The 24,994-nt window shown below is 41.4% G+C and overlaps 2 protein-coding genes across 5 annotated transcripts; one reads left to right on the top strand and one right to left on the bottom strand.

Annotated features, from left to right (window-relative positions):
• The first annotated feature begins 1,234 nt into the window (after nucleotides 1-1,234).
• Nucleotides 1,235-5,291, top strand: prkar2ab (protein kinase, cAMP-dependent, regulatory, type II, alpha, B). Its single transcript, XM_085274076.1, has 10 exons — nucleotides 1,235-1,647; nucleotides 1,767-1,802; nucleotides 1,876-2,015; nucleotides 2,437-2,543; nucleotides 3,211-3,364; nucleotides 3,465-3,566; nucleotides 3,663-3,737; nucleotides 3,839-3,904; nucleotides 4,027-4,165; nucleotides 4,611-5,291. Exons 1-10 carry the CDS (start codon nucleotides 1,371-1,373, stop codon nucleotides 4,733-4,735), a joined length of 1,221 nt encoding a protein of 406 aa, XP_085130202.1. The 5' UTR covers nucleotides 1,235-1,370; the 3' UTR covers nucleotides 4,736-5,291.
• Nucleotides 5,292-5,939: 648 nt separating this feature from the next.
• Nucleotides 5,940-23,231, bottom strand: LOC146574440 (msx2-interacting protein). 4 transcript variants are annotated; one of them, XM_085274071.1, is made up of 15 exons: nucleotides 22,979-23,231; nucleotides 21,585-21,899; nucleotides 18,826-19,302; nucleotides 18,517-18,671; nucleotides 17,745-17,945; nucleotides 17,447-17,598; nucleotides 17,233-17,358; nucleotides 17,005-17,118; nucleotides 16,802-16,915; nucleotides 16,605-16,705; nucleotides 9,223-16,387; nucleotides 8,831-8,896; nucleotides 8,534-8,728; nucleotides 8,295-8,453; nucleotides 5,940-7,001 (listed from the first exon to the last, which is right to left on the bottom strand). In XM_085274071.1, the coding sequence occupies exons 1-15, from the start codon at nucleotides 23,059-23,061 to the stop codon at nucleotides 6,870-6,872; spliced, it is 9,555 nt and encodes a 3,184-aa protein (XP_085130197.1). In that variant the 5' UTR covers nucleotides 23,062-23,231; the 3' UTR covers nucleotides 5,940-6,869. The 4 variants fall into 4 exon arrangements, with proteins under 4 accessions (XP_085130197.1, XP_085130198.1, XP_085130200.1 ...); XM_085274072.1 differs by having other exon boundaries at nucleotides 18,826-19,299; XM_085274074.1 differs by lacking the exons at nucleotides 21,585-21,899; nucleotides 22,979-23,231 and adding an exon at nucleotides 19,979-21,526.
• Nucleotides 23,232-24,994: the final 1,763 nt, after the last annotated feature.

The raw sequence follows: 24,994 nt of genomic DNA, 5'->3' as shown, positions 1-24,994 counted from the left end.
TTTAGGGTCACCTGATGGAGCCAGAAGTGTGAACTTTCTGACAAAGACAAGTTTAAGCTTAATCTCAAAAGCAGGGAGGCTCCAGTGTATGAAAAAGTGTTTCCCTGCTTTTCATAATTTTGCTTCATGGTGCTGCTTCAACTACAACAAAAGCAAAGCATAAATATAAATTACTTATAATCATTGAAACAAATGTAAACAAGTAAAAAAAATATGAAAGTATTATAAATCATCTTAATTAGTAATTGGAGGTTTTTCTTTGCAGTACCTGCTGCTTTACGTGTGAGATTCACCATCTGAAATCATATCAGCTTGGACTTTTGCGACATGCACACTCACAATCACAGTCGTCAACTTAAAGTGTATTTCTTCCTGGAGTAGAAACTCCTTGAGCCAGAAATGGCTGCACAAATTGCCAGATCGAAATTTAAACAATGATTTGCCTTATCGTCTTCAGCAGCTGCAGAGTCCCTTTAAGAGGTTAGAATAAAAATAAAAACCTCAGGCAGTTTTTCCCAAAAATAAACTCAGTGTAACTCTAAATTCGAGTTTCTCTTCTTCCTTCATCCATTTAAGTTATGCATGCAAAAAGTTCCCTTTTGTTTGAGTCATATTACCAAAACCATTTTGTACCATAACAGGGTTTTATGTTTGTACCGTGATACAAAATGAGGACAGGAAGAGGAAGATCATAAGATCATCAGAAGATCAGAATCATGTATCTTGTAGAATACAATAGTCAGTGTTGTAAAAGGAGGACAGGAGCAGAAGATCACAAGATCCTCAGAAGATCAGATATCAACCTCCAACCCCCCACAAACACCCCAGCCCCATCACCCGGGGAGCAGAGGAGCACAAAAGACTAATCAGTGTGTGTGAGGACACTTGCATTGAAGTTATTTTGTACTGTGATAGTTACTTTTTATTTTCCAGCGAAGTACTGCGTTTTTCATAACTGTGCTATATATTTATGAATATAAATGAAGACATTTGGACGTGAACACCAGCCTGACTTCCAGGATAAACTGTTAAAATCACTCTGCGTGTGTTGTTTCTTTGCCAGATCATCGTGCTCTGAGGCTTGATCCAGTGGACAGCCTTTAATTACATGTGATGTGAAAAGACCTGGTCAATACTTTCTGACAGGCTGTGCTAAATAAAAGAATCAATACAGGGCAGACTGGGAGAGGAGGAGGAGGAGGAGGTGGAGTCACTATGCTCCAGTGATGATGCTTCAGACAGAAAGTGTGTTTATCACATGCTGATTGCTGCATTTTGTTATTCCTGCCATCGTAAACTGAGGTTAATGGAAAAGAAGCTCTTATAGACTTTTTTTTTCCTCCATTAAAGCTCCTGACCTTTGAACCTGAATGATGAGCACTGTAGAGATACCAGCTGGTTTGAAAGAGCTGCTGCAGGGATACACGGTGGAAGTGCTTCGTCGCAGGCCTCCCAACTTGGCCGAGTTTGCTGTGCAGCATTTCACACGTATTCTGGAGAGCCAAAGAAATGACCAGCAAGACAAGAAACCCAACACTGAGTCTGTGCAGAAAGAAGTCACTTTTGAATCAGACATAGATGAACCCAACAAACGTGAGGAAGAGGAGGAGGAGGAGGAGGAGGAAGAGGAGGAACCGGTCCCCGTTAGTGAGTATCTCACTATTAACACTGTTACGAGCACTTCTGGAGCTGTTACAGTGAAGTGTGCTAAGCCCTGGCTTTAAAAACACTCAGTGTAACGCTCTGACCTCTCTCTCTCTCTGCAGAGCGCCCCTCTGGAAAAACCAATCGCAGAACTGCAGGTCAGTAAGTGGAACGGCGTGAGTCAATGTGGCTACATGACTCCACTTTGTTCATTTGTTTGTCTTGCTGCAGTTTGTGCAGAGGCGTACAACCCAGATGATGATGAGGACGATGACACAGAGCCTCGGGTTGTGAATCCCAAAACAGACGAGCAGCGTCGCCGGCTTCAGGACGCATGCAGAGACATTTTACTGTTCAAGACATTAGAGCAGGTATAGCAGCTTAAATCAGGTTTTAAAAGAAGACGTGGTTCCCCTTGTGATGATCATAGACAGAGACCTGCAGGAACAATGTCCAAGACCAGAAAGTGCTGCAGACCACAGCACTCAGGTTTTAAATGTCATGTTACTGGCTTACTGTAGGTGACAAAGGGACTTTTTTTTTTTTTTTTAAATGCAAAAGTCTGCTTCATTTTTCAGTTCTTTCAAATCAAGTTTGGCTTTTGCTCTCTATAATTTTGGCTTCACATCCTACACCGTGCCTGCCCTTTACTATCCTCTCTCAACTGTTCTTATATTTAAGCTTAAGCTCCACTTTTATATATGTTAAATCAGCTTCAAATGCCTTTTTTAAATATGCATTCTTAGAATTTGTTTCATAAAAAGAAACCTGTCTCGTTATGTTTTCCTCCAGGAGCAGTTCTCTGAGGTTTTAGACGCCATGTTTGAAGTGTTGGTCAAACCTCAGGATCACATCATAGACCAAGGAGAGGATGGGGACAATTTCTACGTCATAGAGAAGTGAGCGAGGTTTACCTTCTTTTCAATATTTAAACTAAACCTGCTCAAATCAATTTAATTTAGGTTATAATGCCAAGTCACAAGACAGAACTTTATTTTATAAGGTAAAGAACTTACAATATTACAGACAAAATCCCAACCATCAAGCACTTGGCAACAGTGGGAAGAAAAAACTCAGTTTTAACAGGAAACCTCTTGCAGAACCAGGCTCAGGGACAGGCAGCCATCTACTTTAACCAGTTGGGGTTGAGGGAAGGAAGAGAGGATAAAAGACACTGTGGAAGAGAGCCACAGATTAGTAGTAATTAGATTAATCCTGAATCCAAACTGGGAGCTGGTTCCACAGAAGAGGGGTGCGAAAGCTGAAGCCTCTGCCTCCCATTCGTCTTTTAAATATCATAGGAACCACAAGAAAGTCAACAGTCTGAGAGTGAAGCGCTTGAATGATGTGATACGGTACTATGAGGTCTTTAAGATAAGATGGGGCCTGATTATTCAACATGTATGCTATGCCTTCTAATGATAGTACCTAATGTATAATATATGCATAATGTAAACAGAATTGGTCCTAGTATAGAACCTTGTGGAACTCCATAATTAACTAGTATGTAAAGAGGACTTGCAATTCACATCTGCTCCCTCTCTTTCTCTGTCCAATCACTTCCAGAGGTGTCTACGATATTTTTGTACAGAAGGACGGTGTGAGCATTTGTGTTGGAAAATATGACAACAAGGGCAGTTTTGGAGAGCTGGCTCTCATGTACAACACGCCTCGAGCCGCCACAATCGTGGCGACACAGGACGGAGCCCTGTGGGGCCTGGTGAGTCTGACAGAAGAAGATGACCTTCATCCTCCGTAGCATTGTGCTGTATGTGACAGAGTGCGTGAAACAGGTTGTTCTTTGGTTGCTTCCCTTTCAGGATCGAGCCACATTTCACAGACTGATTGTGAAAAATAATGCAAAGAAGAGAAGGATGTATGAGGCCTTCATTGAATGCGTTCCTCTTCTGAAGTCTCTTGAGGTTTGCAGACACACACACGGCATTTAAAAAAAACAACAGGATATAAGAACATAGCCACTGTTTTATTCAACGTTTATTTCACCTGCTTCGTTTTAGGTTTCTGAGAGAATGAAGATTGTTGATGTTCTGGGAGCTCGAGCATTCAAAGATGGAGACCGCATAATTACACAGGTATAGGCCTGCTTTATCTTGGGTTGTTTTTAGATTCAAGTTTATATATTAAGAACACTTTGGTTAAACTTAGTCTTTTCTGCTGCTTTTTCTTTTTGCAGGGTGACAAAGCTGAGTGTTTCTACATTGTGGAAACAGGAGAAGTGAAGATTATGATAAAAAGCAAAGTAAGCGCACTACTATTGCCAAACCTCTTAATTAACCATTTTATCTATTAATTTTTTTAATAATGTTTGTTTTACTGTATGTCTCAGATGTATGAAATGACTGACAAGTTTCTTTATTGCAGACAAAGGCGAGCCAGCAGGATAACGCAGAAGTGGAGGTAGCTCGCTGCTCCAGAGGGCAGTACTTTGGGGAGCTGGCGCTGGTCACCAACAAACCTCGTGCAGCAACAGTTTACGCTGTGGGAGAAACCAAATGTTTAGGTACATTAAATGCCCACAGATGTTGGTAATGTTAATTGAGTTTAGCAGGCATTTATTTATGCACAGCTCTCCTAAGGTCCCATCACAGCAACTTTACAATACTTTGGTATACAGACGAGTTCATGGTCAACTGAATGACTGCAAGGTGCTCAGGCCCTGTGGCTGAAAAAACAAGCCCTTCCACCACCATGCTTGATAGTTGATATGAGGTGCTTGCGCTGATATGGTGTGCTTAGCAGCACCTGGCTGCTATATACTTACTACTCGATGCCTGTGGAAACAGTGAGTTTTCAGTGTGTGATGGTTTGAGATCTGTGAAAACGTACTTTTTCCAAACATGACTGTGGGAAGAATGATGCAGCAGCCTGACACATGTACCATGTAAAACGCAAAAATACGAAAATGTCTGTGACATGAATCAAAATGTGTCTTTTTTTCCTTCCAGTAATTGACATCCAGGCTTTTGAGCGTTTGCTGGGTCCCTGCATTGACATCATGAAGAGAAACATCTCCCAGTACGAAGACCAGCTGGTGGCGCTGTTTGGCTCCAGTGATGATTTGAAACAATAGTACACATTTAAAGTTGCCAGTGTTTTATAAATCAAAAATAGAACCAGTGTATGTGATACTTTTATCTTCCTCTCGAGGTAAATACGGCTGCCTCAATTTGAAGTCATGTTTTGCTTTTTTAATGTGTTCAAGTTTAAAATTCACCATTTTTCATGTGTGATGATGTCAATACTTGTCCAAACAAAATTTGATGCATAAAATAAGATTCAGTCAACTGACTCACGAACAACCCATCAGACTGCAGCCTGGCTGGTGCATCATCTCTGTGTTGGTCAGATTGACATGACCATACAGGACACGCATGTAAATAAGTACCTGAAGGTAAACTCACTGCTTTCTGAACCACTCTTGATGTTATTAGTAACACTGTATTTGCTATGCCACAATATAATATTAAAAAGATGGGCAAACTTCTTCTTCACTTTGTTTTAACTAAAGTTATTTTCAGCATATAATCAGATTAACAGGTGGAAAAACTTGCTGTACAACTTTTGAGGGATTTTTCCCACCTTTGTTGGATTGAACAGTGAATATTAGAAAAATAGGGAGAGATAGCGGGGGATGATGTGAAATCAAATTTAAATTATTTGATTAAACGATAATTCTTATTTTTCTTGGCCTTCAGGCAATTACTCCGATTGATGCAGGCCAAAAAAATAATTCTAATTAAAACAAAACTGAACCTTTATTTAATTCTTCATATACTCCAAACTTGCATTCAAGATTTCAGCTCCTGCAGGGCAGTTAGATTTTCATTTAGTGAGCTCTTCTTTTCCTTTTGTATTTTCTGTGTAATGGACTCATTGTTCAATTGAATTTTTCATCTTTCTGAGCCTTCTTTGTACTGCTATGTGATATATTCAATTTACTAAGCTGTGTCATGTTCTGCGTGTCATTTAGCTCATACACCTGTTTCTGCACAGGAATGCATCTTCCAACTCAACACTGACAAATGAAGTGTTAAAATGGGGTTGTGCAAGCAGCCAAAAAACACAGGAAATACAATTTCAGTCTCAGAGTTGTGATTAAAACCTCAAATTTACTCATCCGATTTCTAAAGTTTTAGGTTGTTTTTATGTCATGAAGTACAAATGAACCCAAAAAAAACAAACTCTTGAGGTCTTCAGTATTAGAAGAAAGTGAAACACTTCAACCAAACCGAACCTCTTCAAGGCAGTGCATGGGGGGAAAAAAGATACACATCTTAGATATCCATGTTTCCTGGAGTTTATTTGAGTTACAAAATATGAAGTGCCATTAGCAGACTCCACTCACAAGAGCGTGCCAACCTTCTTCTGTTACAAGTATTTACACCCAAAAATTAAGAATCTGTCCATCTACATTTCCACACTCTGTGTTCTGGTACGTCCCAGAGTACCAGTCTCTCTGTTAAGCTGTCCATGTTGGGTCCATGTTTTTTTTTTTTTTAAATTCCTTTTAAATATTTAAAATATTTACAAAGTCCCATGTTCAAAAACTCCCAAATCAAACTGTAGCTTGTTCAATGCAAAGGCAGGTGACAGAGGGGTAAACTGCTTCAGTAGTGTGAGAACATGAGCAGAGCTGGTGGAGTTAAACGAAAAGTCTTCTACAGGGTTAATCCTCCTTCCTCTAAAGAAAAGGCCTGGGCGAGGAAGTCTGTACAGAATTATTTAAAATTACATGCTGAAATGTCTGATCTGGTGCTGAGGTACCTCAAAGATCCTAATTTCTGAACCAATGATTAACAATCAATCAGGACAGATGAAAGAAACAGGCCCCTCAGAGAGTCGTTCATCAACCATCCTGACTTTTTTTCTTCCTTCCTTCCTTCTTCAGAGCATCTCCGAATATTAAAATAAAACTCCAATAAATAGAAATACAGCAGAGAAATGGTCAAGTAAGACTCATTCTGGTTTGATCCATCCCTGAGTTCTTTTGAGAAGGACAAATATACCAGACAGGAGTGACAAGAGAGGGGGAAAAACATAAAAAGAGGAAAAAAAAAAAAGACTGATGGGGAAAGAAAAAACAAAAATGTGTTGATAGGACTTATCCTACACATTCCCACTGTGTCCAGGAAAAAAAAGAAAAAATATTCCTCTGGCTTCCTGAGGCTCATCAACGAGAAGATCCATCCTCCCAGCAGTGGACGTCACACAGAGGTGATGACTATCATGAGATGTGGCGAGATGCTTGAAATCCTGTTGAGAAGGTCGGGGGCGAGCTGGGATAAGTGGCTCTCTGAAAACTCGCACGGAGGGAAAATCTGAAGCACATAGGCGGGCTGGGAAGTACAGAGACACATATCAGTTGCATGGAAATACTGAGATGGGCATGACTTTTTAATATTCAAAAGTGTCATTCAGTAACAAAGAAGTCAAAAAGTTTTTAATTTTTTCTGTCTCAAAGAGTGAGTGTGGGACTCAGTCCCCAGGTAGGCCACAAAAGTTTATTTTTTAAAATTAAATTTGTTTACAAAAATTATTCAGTCTTGTAAGGATTTCAAGATCTATTTATATCTATTTTTTAACAATAGATTGATCAAATATGACAGCGTCTGTTAAACAAAGAACAAAGAGATCCACAGGATACAATTCTTAGAGAATGAGTAAAGTCATTTAAAACTTTAATAGAAAAAAATCTATTGGACATTTCAGGAAAATTTTGTACAAAAAATAAATAAATAAAAATAAAATAATAAAAAGCCAATGATTAAAAAAAAAAACTGCTACAGGGTGTCAGACTTGTGAAGTGTGTGCTAGAGATGCTGCTTTATTGAAATGAAAAGAAAACCTGTGCACTTCAACTCCTTCGGGTACAATATGAAAACGGGTAATATGCAAACGGAACCAGGTAAAGACAGTATGGCACAGGTCATGTGATCAGTCATTCACATGAACTGTGTGGGGCAGTTTCTGTCTGACAAGGATCCCTACAATAAATATGTTTCACGGCCTGTGAAAGTCCCATGTGAGTTATGCATATACACAAATGCACTTCCAAAGAAGCCTAAACCCTTTACTATATGGTAAGGACTCCACAAGTACTTTGGCCAAGTAAAATGTATGCCATCAATCCTGTAGAACCAGTTCTGTGTTTAAAATGAAGCCATCAAATGGTATTGAAGATCAGAAGATGATAAGCATCAAAACATGTTTGTTTTCTCTGTGCTGCATACTCCAGGAAAAAAAATTAGGGAAGATCAAACCAATGGCCTGATATGCAGCTGAGAAGCCCCTTCTGTGTGTTTAATACACTTAAACCAGCCTTTAAACTGTTGTATAAGCCAGCGTGAAATGTATGGTTTTCAGGGTTTTTAAATCGGTTTTCAGCGTTATTTTGTTATCGTTTTTATTGTTAACTCTGTTTTCCTGGGTCTTTTCACGTGTGTTATGAATAAATCTTTTTTTTTTCGGTACCGGTACTAGTTTTATTTTGTTGTATTTATCTGCGACACCTTAAAGGCCGGTCCGTGAAAATATTGTCGGGCATAAACCGGTCCGTGGCGCAAAAAAGGTTGGGAACCGCTGGTATAAGCCACATAGGACAGACAATTAATAAAACAGTGATGACTCACATGATTGGAACCTGGGTTGGGGATGTTGATAATACCAGCAGCCAACTTTGTCTGCAAGTAATTGATGAACGCTGCCTTAAGAGCTTGGGTCTGGTTCAGGACGTCATCTTGATCTCGTCCACAAGGCAGAGCAAGGAGGAGACAGTAGTCGGTGTCTCCCTGTGGAGAGCAAAAGGTTCATGTTATTAGCAGACAGAAACTTGTTTAAAACAGGGAAGTAAAGCAAAAAACGCACGTACAGTCATTCTTCTGGCTACACTCTCCAGTTGTGAAGCCTCCAGTCTCATCCTCTGGACAATCCTAAGCAGTGCACCTCCTTCTTGTAGGGGCAGTGATCGATGAGCCAAAGCTTTGTTGCCACAGACGAAATGCAGCTGGACTGCAGCGGTGTCGTTTTTAAGTGCAAGCAACCCTTGCCACACAATAGGGTATTTCTATTTAAATGAGGCAAAAACAAAAACAACAAATGAATGAGACGAGGCTAGCTCTTGCTCAGACCAACCACCTTGTTTAATCTGTTGGGAGATTTGCCTTACCGTGAGTAACTGCACCATATTAACAGGCTGTGTCATCTTGCCATCTTTTGCCTGGTGGTCCGCACCCTACAAATTCAAGAAACAGTTAAGAACAACAGTACAACTAATCTTTGCTTTAAAAATGTTTTCGTTTAAGGTTCAGTTTTCTTTCCTTCAGTTCTTATTTTAATTCATAATTATTCTGAAACCTGCAGTTCATGACAGTGTTAAACTGCTTTCTTATATTAAATGATAGGTTCTCCATGTAATCCACAGCCATTATGAGGCACTTGCTGTTATTAAGCTGTGCTTTTATTGTATAAACCAACTGCTAGTTATACACGTCCTTTGTACCAACACAGATCTGTCAATACTGATTATGTTGACTGTCTTTTTAAACATCACGCACTCACCGCAGCAGGTGTGACATTCATTGGCGGCTGGGTAAGTCCAACAGCAGACGCTTCTGGCATTTGAGAATGGATTCCTCTCGGGTTTGAGTACATCCCCGGGTAGTCTGTGAATGAACCACTAGGTCCAGGTGGCATCAGCTGAACCCTGTGGGGAGATGCCATTGCTTGTCCGGATTGTCTGATTCCCATCATTCCATCCTTAGGAAGTGGAGAGTGGGGCCTCTTTGCCTCTAAAGACTTTGTTATATCCTTATCGGACACACCTTTAGACAAAGCATGTGCTCTTGGAGATAGAGAGGTCTCCTGAATGTGTCCAGAATGAGAGTCTGCGGTTGAACGATCCCCCTGTTGATGCAAAAGAACACGCATGTCTCTCTGTGCTATGTATGTTTTGTCCAAATGGCCACTACTCCGCAAACTCCCACGAGGATCGGGCTGCAGAGTGTCCAGCTTCAGCTGTGCAGGAGATGACTCATGACTCCTCAAAGAACCTGGGTTTACTTTGAGAACCTTGTCTCTGCCAACAGCCTGAGGTGAGGTAGGCCGTGGCTGCATGGCACTAGACCAAGAGGAGCTGAGCGACTCACTGTGCATGCCGTAGCTCATCACAGAAAGAGGTGGAGTATTGACTCTGACATCTCCCTGGACCAGATGCCCCACTTGAATTGACTGAGTAACACAATGTGGAGACATTCGTCCCAAGCCTCCAGGCACACTATGAGGTGGCATGATAACAGACTGCTCGGGATGATGCACGCCAGCAATAAACTGTTGCATGGCAGGATGGCTAGTGGATAACATAACTGGAATACCCTTGGGTGATGAGGAACCAATGGGTGAAGACACAAATGGAGAGTGTGCGTGCCCTGACTTACGTGGGGACCGTGGTTCCTGCTTGACCCCACCGAGATGTGAAGGAGTTCTATCACTAAAACCTACGTGGTTTCCAGGTGGAGAGGGTAAATGGGGGCTTATTGCAGGGCTTATGGCAGAGGTCCAAGGCGGTTTGGTTCCATCTGTACCATGAGGATCAGCACTATCCATTTTCTTTGGATGTTTTAAAGGCATGTAATCTTGATGGTAACCTATTACCTGCTGGTTGCTTGGTGGCAGACGCTTCACTACTCCTTGAGGTCCAGATTGGTAAGCGGAATCCATCTTTTCCAAACCAGTGTTTTCTTGTTTGATTGAAGACAATCCTGACTGGTGTTTACTGGGATGCCCATGATCCATCTGTGATGAAGGCCCTTTTTGAAGCCCTGGCTGGGAATACAAATCCTGCTTGGGTATGGATACCAGTTGCTGAGATTCCATCTCACTTGGTGTTGCTGATGGGATCTGACTTATCTTTGCACTAATTCGCTGGGGTCCCTCTGTTTTTTGACCAGAATGGCTCAATACCACCACTCCTTCAGATGTATTTACTCTCAGACCTGGGCAAGATCCAGTGCTAAGAGTGGGGCTCTCAATAATGAAGCGTGTGGCACTTCCTCCTTCATCACCAGCAGGCAGCACAGGATATGACCCAGCATCATCTTTGCTGGGCCTATAACTTGGTTTGGCTATAGGAATGTCAACAATGTTCATGTTCACCTTATCCTCAGGCTCAGAAGGATTGCAAATACGGCTGATAACAGATGTGGCAGTGGATGCAATAACAGAGATCACAGACTTTGTCTCAGGAGTCGTTTGTGGAGGTCTAACAATAGGTGGGGCAGAATGCACTGATATTTTACTATCAGACAGTGATGACTTATTTGACACAATGGCTGTGAGCTGAGAATTACTTTCAGATAGGTTCTGATCTCGAAGGTTTGGCAGATTACTTGAAACAGAGCTGCTGCCTGTCTGTGAACTAGTTGTATGTTTCTTTAAAATCTGTCTCAAGTCACTTGTGCCATGATCAATATCCTTGTTTTCAGACTCTGATGGTAAAGGCTGGTTTTCCTTGGTTGGTAATGGCATGATTGGTAAGGAAGAGGCACTGGTATCTTTAGAATGATGGCGCCAGTCTGGTGGAGAAACAGGATTTCTGCTTGTTTGAGGGGGTCTGACATTTGGGTTGTTAGCTCGTGGTGACAGAGAAGGAGAGTTGCATTCAGATGGCAAGTGCTGTGGCTTTGTGCATATTGGACTCTTGGATTGCGGGTAAACAGACTTGAAATGCTGGATGTGTTCTTCTGAAGATGACTCTGTCTCTGCGTTTACATCTGTAGCTTTGACTGCTGAGGTTTCAGGCTCTGTCTTCCAAGTAGCAGGAGTAATAACTGCAGTAGTTGCTGCAGCAGCAGGTGTCTCAGAAAAAACCTTTGCATCAGAAGCTGTACTATCTGCTAATGGGGTTGCCGATTCCTCAGTTAACGAATGTCCATCTTTCAAATCCTTTCTTAATTGTTTCTGGCCTTTAGGAAAACGTTTAGGTGTTCTAGGTCTTCCCTTGGGGCCCTTTTTGGGTGTGTTTGGGAAAGCGGGTTCCTCCTGGACAGAAGATGTATTTGTTTCATCTTCCTTGATGTGCTGAACCAAGTCTTGAATCTCAGGTTCTGAGACTACATCTAGATTTGCTGGAGGTGCCTGGGTTATTGAATCAATAGCAGCCATCAGTTCTGACTCACTGGCAGGATTAGATGTTTTTTCTTCCTCTGGGTCACTTTTTACATCTGTATGAGGGACAGGCGGTGTTGGTTCTGTTGGAAAGGTTGGATCTGTTAGTTTAGCAATGTTCTCCACAGCTTGCTCCAGTTCCAGCTCCTGTGAAATTACATTTTTTGATGCTCCCAGGAGCTCCTTTTGGTCTGAAGCTGCATTTTCATTGTCTTCATTGCTGGAGCCTCCTTTGTTAGCATTTGTGCACTTTAAAACCTGTTCACTGTGGTCACCATGTCTAAGACTTTTTGACGAGTCTTCTGGAGTCCCAGGCTCTTCTTCTCCTAACTGAAGAAGGTCTTTCACCTCTGTTGCATGCAGTCTGATTTTGAGGTTCTTGAGGACTGGTGACTTGGAATTCCCTGCTTTTCCTCTAAGAGTTTTCTCTTTTTCTGACATGGTTTTCTCTTCCAGGTTGGAGGCATCTGCCTCTTTTCCATTTGATTTGTCATCATATACCTTTTCATGGAGAACATCTTTACCTTTGGCCAATTCTATGCCTTGTTTGACCATCTCCTCTTTCTTTTCATCAATTTTCAGCGATGGATCTTCTTTACCTGAAACTGATGACTCTTGCAAAGGCGAGGTATCTTCATACGTGAAATCATTTTCCTGACCATTATCATCAGCTGCCTCAGTTTTGTCCCCCTTCCTTGTTGATCCAGATCCTAGTGATGTGGGCATCTGATTTGATGAACCCTTTGTGTCATACGGTGGCGTTCTCCCTTTTGACATTCTTGGAATACGTTCACCACTTTCTGATTCATTTGAATCCGTGTCTTTACCATCCAGTTTAGATTTTTCTACTTTAGCAGTTGCAGTATCATCACCTTGCCTGCGATTCTTGGGAGGCCGACCACGTTTATTTGCATGTGTTGGAGTTGGTGGATCTGGTTCAGTATTTTGTTGTATGGCATCTTTGTCTGTACCACGTTTTCGGGCAGAGCGTGGCGACTCTGCAACATCCTTTCCGGAACGAACTGGTGTATCATCTTCAACTGGGGTGGCATAGACTGATTTAACATTTCTTCGTCTTGCTCTGCTTACTGGTATGCTGTGCTCAGAGGTATCGGGATCTGATCCATGGATTGGAGATTTGCCTGTGGACCTCGACTCACCTCTCGGGGATGAGCCACGTTTCAGCTTCTCTCTGTCAATGCGCTCACTCTTGCGTGTTGCTTGTTTCTCAGTACCTGGTGCAGACGCTACAGGAACAGAAGCAACTTGTGCAAGAGACTTATACTTCTTATTTTTTATTTCTTTTGTTTTATTTTCTTTCTGAGATAAGACTGGTTCATCATTTCTTTCACTGTCAACTGGTACCTGTACTTTACCAGCTTGAGATTTTATGTCACCTTCATTCTCTGATCCTAATTTACAAGTGGATGGAGTCTCTTTCTTGAATACTTCCAACTGCTCAACAAGACTAGGCTGTACTGGACTACTGGCTACAGGTACTTCTGGTTGTTTTGCCTCAGGATTCAGCTCTGGTTCAGAATTGCTAACAAGCTCATTGTGAGACTCGTGGCAAAGTTCTGTGAATGTAGGTTTTACATCCTCAATAACAATATCCAGCTTTGCCTCAGACGGAGAATGTCTCTCTCTATTCGCTGAATAGTTGGATTCAGATGCTGTAATGGGTACAGGCAGAGAATCTGACGTCTCAATTGGTGGGTGCTGCATGGAAACATGTTCCTGATCCGTTTCTTGTTCCTTTTTGACAGACACAGGGGGACATGGATCATGGGGTGGGTTTAGTAAAACACATATGTCATCAGGTGGAGGAACGTCTTTGATCACAGTTTGAGTGACAGACGCTGGTTCGAGTTTGGGTTCAGGAACTACATTTTCAGCAGGGGTAATTGGTTTAATTTCTGCCTCTGTGGTAGTTTCTGTTGTTTCAGGTGACTGCAGAGGTTGTTGCTCTTGAACAGGAGCTTTTTCTACTTTGTTTTCATTTGTGGGCATAGTGTCTTCTTTTGCCTCCTGTAGCTGCTGAGTTTTATTTTTCTGTTGCTGTAGTCGTGTTAGTTCCAAAAAACGACTATGGAAAAGGACAACAGGCCCTGAGTCAAGTTCACCATCTCCTGCTGCTTGCTGACTGTTTTGCTCAGGTTCCTCATGCTTGCGTTCCAGGTGCTGAAGTCGTCTCGAGTCCAGCTCAAAGACAGCGCTGTGAAGGAATCGGGAGGCAAATAGCTCCCTGCGTTCTTGTTCCTCTGGCTTAGGTTCCTCTTTCCTGTCATCAAGTTTATCTTCCGATCCAATTCGAGTCTTTTTCTTTTTCATATACCAGGAAGGTGTTGGTCTTGGTGCTGCTTCCACCTTTTCAGTGTCTTTTCTGTTACGCAAGTTTACAAAATGAGAATCGTAGTCTAAAAATGACCAGTTATCTTCTCTGGAAGATGACAGAGATTTTGCACGCTCAAGCAGAGCCTTTGTGTCAGGTGTGATAGTCTGGTCAAGTGCAAAGGAGTAGAATTTATTCTTCTCAAGCTGTGCTTGTTTAGGGTCTGAAAATCTGTCAGCTCTTGGTCTTTCAGAAAAAGGCATAGATGTGGAGGGCACAGGAGAGTGGGGTTTGGGCTCTCTGTCCTCTTCGGAGTCGGATCGTACTTCCCCAGGCTCCAAGTCATGACAAATAGCGTACTCCAAACGTTTGCGATTGTGAATGTTTTTATTTATATTTTGAGAAAAGTTCAGATCAGGTAACAAGCCTTGTTTAATTCTGCTTTCCCATCTCTTTTGTTTCTCGTCCTCCACAATGAGTAAAGGAGTGCCTGTCTTGTTAACTTGTGTGTTATGTGTCCTTTTGACTAATAACTCCAGATCTGATTGAGATTTTTCATCATTTCGGCTCAACTCTTTCTGAGGAGGATCTGCAAAGTCCTCATCTGGACGATTCGAGAAATGTCCTGGAGGGGAGCTGGTGGTCCAGTCTAGATCTTCACTTTTTTGTTTAAAGCTCCTGTACACACGCTCTCTCTTTATCCCTGACTCGGAGTCAATCTGGTCTGGTTTCTTTAATTTGTGGGACGGAAAATTATCTGTGACATCCTCAGGGGGTTTACCAACTTCATGCACGAGGCTCCGATGCTCCAAGTCCTCTGTTTCAGTTCCTTGGGGACTAGCTGGTTTGTCAGTTTTCTCAGACTCGCGCTGTTGCTGCTGCTGATGCAAACGTCTGTTTTGCTCCATCTGTTTGCGATAACTTTGAGAGGTATCAATGTCAATGTGGTCTTCTTTATTCTTGGCACTTTTGTTAATTTCAGAATTTTGACCAATTTTTACAGAAGTATGGTGGTCTGGTTCTCTTGTACTGTTTTGGTCTGCAATACCCTCTTGTGAAAATCGTCTGGAGGAAGGGTGCCCTAGATGTTGTTTGGACTCCAGTGGGTCCAAAGATCCCTCGGATTTCTCTCTTTGTACTTTAAGGTCCTCTTGACCATCTTTTGGAGTTCCACTTTTTTCATTTTTAGGTCTTGAATCTTTCCTCTGGGAATCTTTGTGTTTGTCTGTATCCATTTCTTTCAAATATGTTGTACCTGCACCAAAGTCAGAAGACTGATTACCATCCTCCTCCTCATGCCTGCTTCTCTTCTGACGAGCAGTCCTTCCTGCTCCAGAGTCACCAAAACGCCTTTTTCTTGCAGCACGGCGATCCAAATCTACTGCAGAATCTTTTCCATCAGTTTCAGACTTAACATGCTTCTTGAGTCGATTCCTTCCATCCAAGTCTGAACCATCACTTTTACTCATGTCAGATCGTTCACTTTTTGCTAACAGAGTACTAGTAAGAAGGTCGCCATCCCCTTTACATTTCTGTTTTTCATGGACATCCTGGTCTGATCCTCTTCCCCTTCCAGACCCTCCATCAAAACCAGTCTCAGGCTCTGTTTCAGGTAGTGGATTTGATGGGGATTGCCCCTTTGCTTTTCTTGATTTGATCTTTTCAGCTTTGTCGCCTTTCTCTTTCCGTTTTGCACGTTTGGGTTTCTCAGTTCCAGATAAACGATCCGACTGACTGCTCTTCTCGCTCTTGGAGGGATGTTCTAGCAGGGTCTTTTCAGATTTATCAAAATGTGGTGGTGACACTGAACTCACGCTGTCACTTCGTTCAGATGACTGGCTGTAAACTCGTCGTTCTGAGTCTCTAGGAACCCGCTCAGATGCTGAAGGTGATACTGTTGGACTAATAGGTCGCCTTGGATGGGAAGGGCTCCACCTGCTGCGATCAGCTTCAAAACGTTCTCGCTCCCTTTCTCGTTCCCTTTGAATATATGTGTACTTCCGGATGTCTTGCTCAAAGGGGTCTCTGTAATCCCTGTAGTCTCTAGGGTCTTCATGATAGCGCGGGTCAAAATGATCCCCTTGATAATGTTCAAGTTCAGGAAACCGGTCTCTGCTGCGGGCAGCATACTCTCTTCGAGTGTCCTCTGTATAGAGGCCAGGGGTTCGTATATTCTCATAGTAAGCCCTTTCTGCTGCAAATTCATGATACGGAGCTCTGCGATCCTCTCTATAGAGTTAAGGAGAGAACACAAAGTGTAAAGTATTGAATCTAAATAATTAATTTGTAATTGAAATATTGTCACTAATGGAAGAGAGATTCAAAATATCACCACTTTCACTAGCAGCAAACATTTTCTATCTGCTTAATTTAAAAAAAGGCAAAGCAAATAAAGTCATTAAACAGAAACAATAACTGTATTCAGATAACAATACTGGTCGTTTACCGTCGTTCAGGAGGGATTTCATAGAAGTCTCTAATGTCTTGTCCAGATGCCTGCATGGATCGGTAGAAAGCCATCTGACTCTCTTGACTTGCAAAATCCACCTATCATAAGTGAATAAAACACAAAAAGATTTAAAAAGGGGGCAAAAAAAACATTAGGATTACATTTTATTAGTTAAACCTTCACTTGATTTTTACCTTTATTTTATTGCCACCAATCTTCCAACCTTTGGTCTCTCTTACAGCTGTCTGAGCAAAGTCGGTGTTGTTGTACAAGATGAGAGCCATCCCCTTCAATCTATCAAACACCACCTTCAAAAAAGAAAAAAATTAAATCAGATTTATGGGAGTACTAAAATCAAAAGTATCAAATCTTAAGGAAGAGAAAAACATCACCTTACCTTAACTACATGTCCGTAGCGGCAGAAATGCCGCGTGAGGTATTGCTCTGTAATATTGGCTGATAACCCATCAAGCCAAACACATGTTGTAGGCATACTCTTTCCAAAACCGAGCTGCAAGGAAACAAGACACAAATATAGATATTATAAACACTCTAATCTATAATTTTGAAAATATACACATACACAGATGAGAAATGGTAAGATTGCTTAGTGTACAAACACTACCTTTAGTCTGTTGGCTCCCAGATACTCTCCATCCATCTTCTTTATAGCCTTGCAAACACTGGCAATATCAGAATACTGGACAAAGGCATACTGGGGAACTCCATTTACTTTCTTGATGTCAATGTCCTTGAGACAAAAAAGAGAGCAAATACAAAATGTTAAATGTAAAATATACAAACTTACGTGTGTAATTCAAAGTCAGATGGATGCTTACCACAATTTCACCAAAGCGTTGGAAAATGTCGAGAAGCTGTTGGTAACTGGTGGTCTTCTCCAGGTTCCCTATAAACAGTGTCCTTGTGGCCTTTGGATGGAATTCATCTATTCGCCCATCCAAAGGCCTGAACTCATTTTCACTTTCTGTTTCTGGAGGAAGAAACGGATTTATCATTAATATTACTCACATGCTATTTGAATTTTGGTTCAAGCCTGTGGAGGGAATTAATGTGTCTGCAAATCTGCCATATTTATCAGAAAAAATACAAATTTCTGTGACTTTTGTTGCAACCTACCTGGTCCATTCCAGGCAGTGACTTCAATAAGCATGCCGAAAAACAGCTTTCCTTTGGAGACACTAAGGGCTTTTTCTTGATCCTCTTGCTGTCTGAAGAATACCAACCCATAGCGGTCTTCTGATGTTCCATGGATCTGAACTGAAGTCACTTTCCCATGTTTCTTGAATTCATGGAAAAGTCCATCTTTCAAACTCGTGTCTGCATTGGAAAACAGAATTACTACAACACTACTAAAAACAACAGAATTCCCAACGACCTAAAGAAGAAATGACTCCCACTTTAATCTGTTGACAGGAAGAGGCTTTCATCTGGCTCAAATTATTTTTATTTCACAGCTTAGTTTGGTTTGCATACCACGAGCATGCTAAATGTGTAATCAAAAATAAAATTAGAAAACATCTGTATGTAAATGAAACAATAACTAATAAAGTGATCAATCTCTGTCACCACAAATCTATACAATGCCCTGCAGCAAACAGTAAAGGAAATAGTAATTTTATTTCATTAAACAACCACTCTTTACCATCAGAAACTCCCTTTTACAAGAGCCAAAAATTAAAGTTTTTAAACATGGCTACATTTAACTACCTGCAGCTAGTCCCCTACCTGCAAATAACTACCTCCTCATGTTTCAGATCATGTTGCCTGTAGGAAATGTACTTTCTAATGCCATTGAGGCAATAACAAATTCAAGGATATGGCAAGGTTATTGAGCAGAGAAAAGACTTAACTTGGTCCACTGAGAGGTAGATGAACATTAAAAACTCACCTGTTGAGCGTACTGGTAGATTTTGCACTTTAATGCCAAAGCTCCTACGGGGCTCTTCAGAGTCAAGCGCCATAGAGGACTGAGGTGGTGCGTGTGTAGCTGATGACTGAACAGAACGAGCCTGCGATCCATCACTTGAGCTGCTGTTTGAATCACTGTCAATGAAAGTGTAAAACGATTAGACACTTCTGTTTACACAAGTCTGAGTAAACGGATTATTTACAAATTGTCCAGCATAATCCCAATGCTTTGTCCATGGACAAATATTCATCCATCATTTGTAGATTAAAAAACGAAAAAAATTCCCACCTGCCACTGCCTGTGCTGCTTGTGCTGCTGACTGAATCAGAGCTTGAAGATCTGCTGTGAGATCGAGATCTCGGGCCTCTCCCAGGGGACAAAGGTGCTTTTTTAGGGGAATGAGGAGTTTTGAGGGGTTGCCCCGTGGTACGCTGAGGGGAGGGATGCCTTGACTGTGAGGAGTGAGACGATCGACTCCGACGGTGATGGTAAGTCCGATCGACACGCCGTCCTCTGTCATCTCGGTACAGGTCACGTCGTGAAGAGTTAGTAAGAGTAAAAGGGTCTCGGATTCTAGAGTCAAAGTGTGGGTCTGACGCCTCAAAGCTTCCCCCAACAGAACTGCTGCCTGGGCCAGCAGCAGTAAACACAGAGCGATCGCGGTAATAATCGGCGTTGTAGTGACGCTGTCTGTCAAAAGTACCACTGCGGTCATGATGTCCATATGGGCTGTGATCATATGCACGTTCACGGCTTTCTGAGCTACTGTAAATTAAGAACAGGACAGACATGAAAATAAAAAGTATTAATCAGACTCTTAACAAAAAAAAGAAAATAAGCATTTCACTTAAAAATGCACTACAGCAATAAATGGCCCAAATACTGGCACTGTCTGTAAAAGCTCTGAACAAAAAAAACCCAAAACAGATTACATTTGTCACGCTTCTCCAAATCTAATAACCTATACATCTATGATGTAAATTCACAAACAGTCACAGGAAAACAAGCTGCCCACAAACTTTCAGAACTTTATTTCAGATTTAAGCTATGTTGCTCTTAGTCTCCAATTGTTTTTACTGGCACAGCAATAAACACTGAGGTTTCAGAGGTTGACTGTTCATGAATTATTATGAATATGGGGAGAAAATACAAATCTACATAAAACATTTCTCCCAAATATTCAAGTGGACATTTGTTCTAATGATCTATGTGGTATGGAGAAATGCCATGCAGGGTTTGGATCAGTGCATGTACTGGAAATAACAAGTCATAAAACTCAAAAAAAAAGAAAAAAGAAAAAAAAAAAAAAAACTAAGCAGATACATACATTTAATAAAATTTACTTTTTTCCCTTTCCCTAAAAGCAGTGCAAAACTATGATTAAACAAAGCACGAAGGAAGATTAGGAAAGAAAGTATGCAGAGGGCAGAGAAATACCAACCTTTTAGAAAAGAAGTTACCGAAACTAATCCAAATAAAATCTAGGTGGTCAGAATGTGAGAGACCTAGGCAAAAACGCTTCACGTATTCTCGCATTGCATGTTATGTTCATGTACTGAGCACCAGGGCAGTAGATTGTTGACGTATAATCCACAGTTGGGCTTATTTAATTCTCTTCACTGGATGGAAAAAGGAAGAAAAAAAAATATACAGAAATGGACCTTTATGAGTATTGCAACATGTAGAAAAAAAAAATCATAGGAACATAAAACCTCAATAAATAAATATGGAATAAAATCTTTTTTTAAAAAGATGATGAGCTTCAGGGTAATCGGCAGATTCCAGGTTGACTACTCAGTAAGTTGGAGCCTGAGAGAAAAAATACATCCAATGGGATCGGTCTCATTTCACTGTAATTTTTTAAAAGTTTTATAGTGGCAGGGGAAAAAAATATTCCATGGGTTAATGTTAAGTTATTTAACATCACGCAGGTCAGTAGACTCCAGACAAGTATCAGAGTAAATAATATCCTCCTGGACTGGTGGGCCGGATACAACTCCATAATCAGTGGGTGTCATCTTTGTTTACTGTCATGTTACTTAAAAAAATGTCTTCAGCTTCCTCTAAGATACTTGGAGTGCTTTTTCCTGATTGAGGTCTCAAACGGCTACATCCATACTTGAGTAATCCAAATGAATGGCAGCTACACCTATCCACATCAGTACATCCAGCACAGGGTATAATATTGCGTACATCCAGGGGGTTACATCCCAACTATCCACTCTTCATGTCTTCATGGCAAAAGCAAGAATAGCTCCACAAACGTTGTTGGTGGCCAGGTGGTTGGATCCTCTGTGTTCTTGTGAAATCTTCTCGGTGCAGCGTCCATATGCGGAACAAAACCTGTTTTTGATTAAGTTAATCTCATCCTAACATGACAATGATACCTTGGAACTACACCAGTCTTTCTTCTAATGTGTGATGACTGTAAGGTTTCTTCCATCCACTCGGTCAAAAGTTAAATCCAGAACAGGCTGTATCCACAAGTGCAAAGCGCAAAAAAAGAAAAAGGAAAAGTAATGAACAGTCCAGCAATTAGTCGTTGCCTTGAGAAAAAAAAATGATATCCCACGATGGAAGATTTCTTCAAGTGAGTGTATACCTATATAGATACTTCCAAAATACGTGTATCCATCATAACAGTGATGTACTTCCAGCTTCACGTGATTCCAGATTTTTTTTTTAAATTAAAGATAGATTCCATGTTGATTATAAAAAATATCCGCAAGCTCCCCAAGGTAGACTCCCACAAAATGTAATAAATCCACAACTCACCAGGATATTCCACACAGATGTAATATCCACATCAGATGTCAAACTCTCAATATATAGTTACCTTACCAAATGATAATGTGTAGTTAATTTACTTAGATCCAATGGGCAAGGCAAGTCAAATAGGATGAAAAGTGGAACGATCCCTAGATTACCTTTGTGTAACCCCTTGAGGCATCAATCCCTTACGGATACCCCCCACTATGTGTTTAGGTTTAACACCTGTGTGATACCTATGTTTCCCTGGATTCGAAGGGGACGCCGTGTCCACTTACCCATCTATTCTCCGTTCATAACGTCCCTCTCTGGAGTGAAGGGACACAGGTGGCCCAAACACTGGACCAACCGTTCCCCTAGAGAATCCTGTAACATCTCGACTGCTCGAGGGAGAGCTGTCTTCCAGGCCCCGAACAGCACTTGGGACTGACCCGGGTTCATTGTAGTCAGTCCGAAGGTCTCTGTCCCCCATCTTGTTGACAGCATTGTGAGCCTTCTGTGCACTTTTGATATCCACAAAATCCACAAAGGCTGCAACACCCCCCTCTGAACCGCGCTTTCGCAGAACTTTAACACTCTCCACACGACCATACCTGAAATGGAGACAAAGAGGAAATTACATATACACCGGCCAAGAATATAGAATGTGCCAGTTTTTAATCAGCAAGCTTGCAAATGGCACTGACTTTGAAGGCAGGACTTTATGATAACGAACCAGAGACCACACATCAGAGGTGAACTCTCTGAACTTAAAAGTGCTAGCAATTGATTATACTGGATGATCACATTTGGGAATACTTGGAAAAAGAGGAAGTTCTAAGCAGTATTGATGACATTTCTATAGGACGTAGGATATGTAAAAAAAAAAAAAAACGCACCATGTTTAAACAGCAGACCACTACATGGGGTGTGCAGCAATAAATCCCATTAGCAGGAATGTTTGTTTTCCAACTACTTAAGTAGTGTTTACGCCGCGTAGCAAGAGATTAGACACCTAGTGTTAGCTACAAAGCTACAAATAACTCTTATGAACCCCGGAAGGCAGTTTGTGGTGTTGGTTTGTTTTACATTTAAGCACTAAAGGGTAGCAAAACCTGGTTTGCAGTTTACAATTTCACAAATGAACCCCAACAACACTGACTAACTTAGCTTAGTTTAAGCAGCTACACTTATGGGACCGGGCGTGAGGCAGCTCTCGTAAATTTCCTTCTATTAGCAATCGGTATATAACACTCTGACGACCAGATAAACAACAGAGTATGAGGTTTTTCCAGTGGCTAAACTAACCGAATGCATTTAATGCTACTCTGTGGTTAACGATAGCTGCCGTTAGGCTTGTACACATCGTGAAAACGTCTCGACTACCCACAAAATGGTTGGTTGGGTGGAAGCTTGGTGGCTAGCGAATCCAGCTAATTGCTCCTTGGCGTTCACAAAAGTTCGAGGAATGTTATAAATCGTTCACCTTGAGGCCCGAGCGGCTCTGCTTCACATATGACTTCAATTTCCATCACCACGCTGCCAATAATGTGCATTCAGCACACGAGAAATAGCAATACTAGTAAAACGTAAAATGCTAACATTAGCTGTGTTAGCATTGATAGCAACCGCCTACCGTTCGTAATGTTAGTGAGACAGCTAGCGCGCGCTGTTTGGAAAACACGTAACCTACCGTTTAAAATGCTCCACGATTTTCTCCTCTCGAACGTGTTCGGGTAAATTTCCCACCCAGAGGTGTCTGGTTTCCCGAACCATCTTGCGCTACTCTTTCCCCCTCCACACACATATGATCTCGCACGTTTCTAATCCCTGCCGGTCGGAGGTCCGCCTGAACAAAATGAACGACCCGGGCCCGATGGCCCTGCTAACCGTTTAGCTCTAGCTGCTGCGTCCTCGATCTGTCTTGCGTGGACGCGCATCAACCTCGCTCTGGATGATTTTGGTTGCGAGACGCGCGTCCCCGCGATCCCTGTGAAGCAGACGGCAGGCAGCGGGCGATTTTCTCCCAGGGGGATCAGGTCGTGGAAAAGATTAATTAAAACAGCGAAAAGTAGAATTTTTAATCACTTTAACACGTTTATTTAAAAATTTGTAACAGTTGTTGACTTGTTGAATTAAAGTTAAACGAATTCTGTAATAACTACTATGTGAAATAGGAAGTCACCAGTTTCATTCTTCTATCGCTCTGCCAAACCGACAGATAAAGGCAGTGAAAAAATAGTCTGCTTTACAATGCAACGCCTTGTGAGTCCCATGCAGTCAGTGTTTTTCAGTTATTATTGGAATGTTTAGTGAAAACAAGGGCAACGCTAAAAATAAATGAATCTATTATATCTTATCGTAATCAAACTACTGTTTTGACCGTAAAAGGCCCAGAGGGTGCCAACAGAGGAAGTACTGCATGAGGAAGTCAGGACTGGCCGAGGAATATGCGAGGATGGTCCTGGACATGTATGAAGACAGCGGGACAGTGCGCTGTAGGAGTGACAGATGGGTTCAAAGTGGGGATGGGATTACATCAGGGGTCTGCTCTTCTGGTTTGCTGTGGTAATGGAGAGGTTTGGTAGGAGTCTCAGTGGACTATGATGTTTGCAGACAACATTGTGATCCGTAGTGAGAGCAGGTAGCAGGCGGCAGAGAGCCTGGAGAGGTGGAGGTATGCTCTGGTGTCAAACAGATTGCGATCCCCTAGCTCATCTCTGTCCAAAAGTGGACTAAAATGACTTAACATCCAGCCTTTTTATGGGAAAAATGATACAGAATGTTAAAACGGAGTTAAACGGTTAATCATCCTTAATTCTAATCAAATTCTAATCAAGAATAAATCAAATCTATATGATGAGTAAGAAAATGTAGTTTGAGTAATGACATGATTTTGATGCCTGACTATTTCACCTAGATTCTGGGAGCATTGTTATGACTGTGCATGTCCTTGTCTCTCTCTCTCTGTGAATGAAAGCACTATGTAAACAGTGTGTAAAAGTCCTCATCGTGCATGATTCTGATTAAAATAAATTATATTAAGTATGCTGTGTTTGACAAACACATTCATAAAGATAAAAAGTATATTCACATGTGATGTGATTTTTAACTTTGCCTTAAATTATCTGGGTGAAAAGTCCGAAAGAGAGAGAGAAACAACAGCACGGGACTCACGGAGCAAGCCTTCTGGAAGGAGGTACTCACGATAGTACTCACGAGTAGTCACTGCACATTGCTGATCCATGTCCACATTAAGTGGAATATCCCCCTAAAGTGCAACAGCCAAAATACCTCTAATTTACCTCTTTCATGTCATGTCTGTCTATTCCTCCACGTACCTGTACCACTGTTAAAGCTGCTATTCTTTATTTATGATAGTAGAACATATTCTTTTTATTCTTTTGTTGTATGACTGTAGTATGACTGTTTATTTGTCTGTATAAGCCAAGTTCAGCTGTACTTCAAATTTCATTGGAAGACTTTGTATGGGGGACTGCTTCCTTATTGAATTATATCGACAGAAATAAGTGTGCCAGTGGCCAGAGTGTGCCCATTCTCCTCTCTCATTCCTCCCATGATCAATATTAGAAATCAGCATTAGCTCAGAGTACATTAATTAGTAGTATAAGTAGTATAATTCAAATGATTTGATTATTATTATTATTTGATTCATATTTTGCTTTCCTCCTTCTAAACTGCTTTAATA

The sequence above is a fragment of the Mchenga conophoros genome, linkage group LG5 (genome assembly GCF_057382185.1).
Source record: "Mchenga conophoros isolate Kocher_MC1m ecotype Shallow Benthic linkage group LG5, M_conophoros_male_GT1.1, whole genome shotgun sequence".
Lineage (NCBI taxonomy): Eukaryota > Metazoa > Chordata > Actinopteri > Cichliformes > Cichlidae > Mchenga > Mchenga conophoros.
Note: the sequence above shows the minus strand (reverse complement) of the source record. Positions and strands in the feature narration are given on the sequence as shown.

What these genes read in the sequence shown, in the direction of transcription:
- LOC146574440 (XM_085274071.1), bottom strand. Translation starts at nt 23,061, where the DNA reads ATGGTTCGGGAAACCAGACACCTCTGGGTGGGAAATTTACCCGAACAC. An exon ending in TGGGAGCCAACAGACTAAAG is followed by an intron (nt 17,119 to 17,232) that starts GTAGTGTTTGTA and finishes GTTTCCTTGCAG; the next exon opens with CTCGGTTTTGGAAAGAGTAT. An exon ending in GCTACGGACATGTAGTTAAG is followed by an intron (nt 16,916 to 17,004) that starts GTAAGGTGATGT and finishes TCTTTTTTGAAG; the next exon opens with GTGGTGTTTGATAGATTGAA.
- prkar2ab (XM_085274076.1), top strand. Translation starts at nt 1,371, where the DNA reads ATGATGAGCACTGTAGAGATACCAGCTGGTTTGAAAGAGCTGCTGCAG. An exon ending in AATTTCTACGTCATAGAGAA is followed by an intron (nt 2,544 to 3,210) that starts GTGAGCGAGGTT and finishes AATCACTTCCAG; the next exon opens with AGGTGTCTACGATATTTTTG. An exon ending in AGATTATGATAAAAAGCAAA is followed by an intron (nt 3,905 to 4,026) that starts GTAAGCGCACTA and finishes TCTTTATTGCAG; the next exon opens with ACAAAGGCGAGCCAGCAGGA.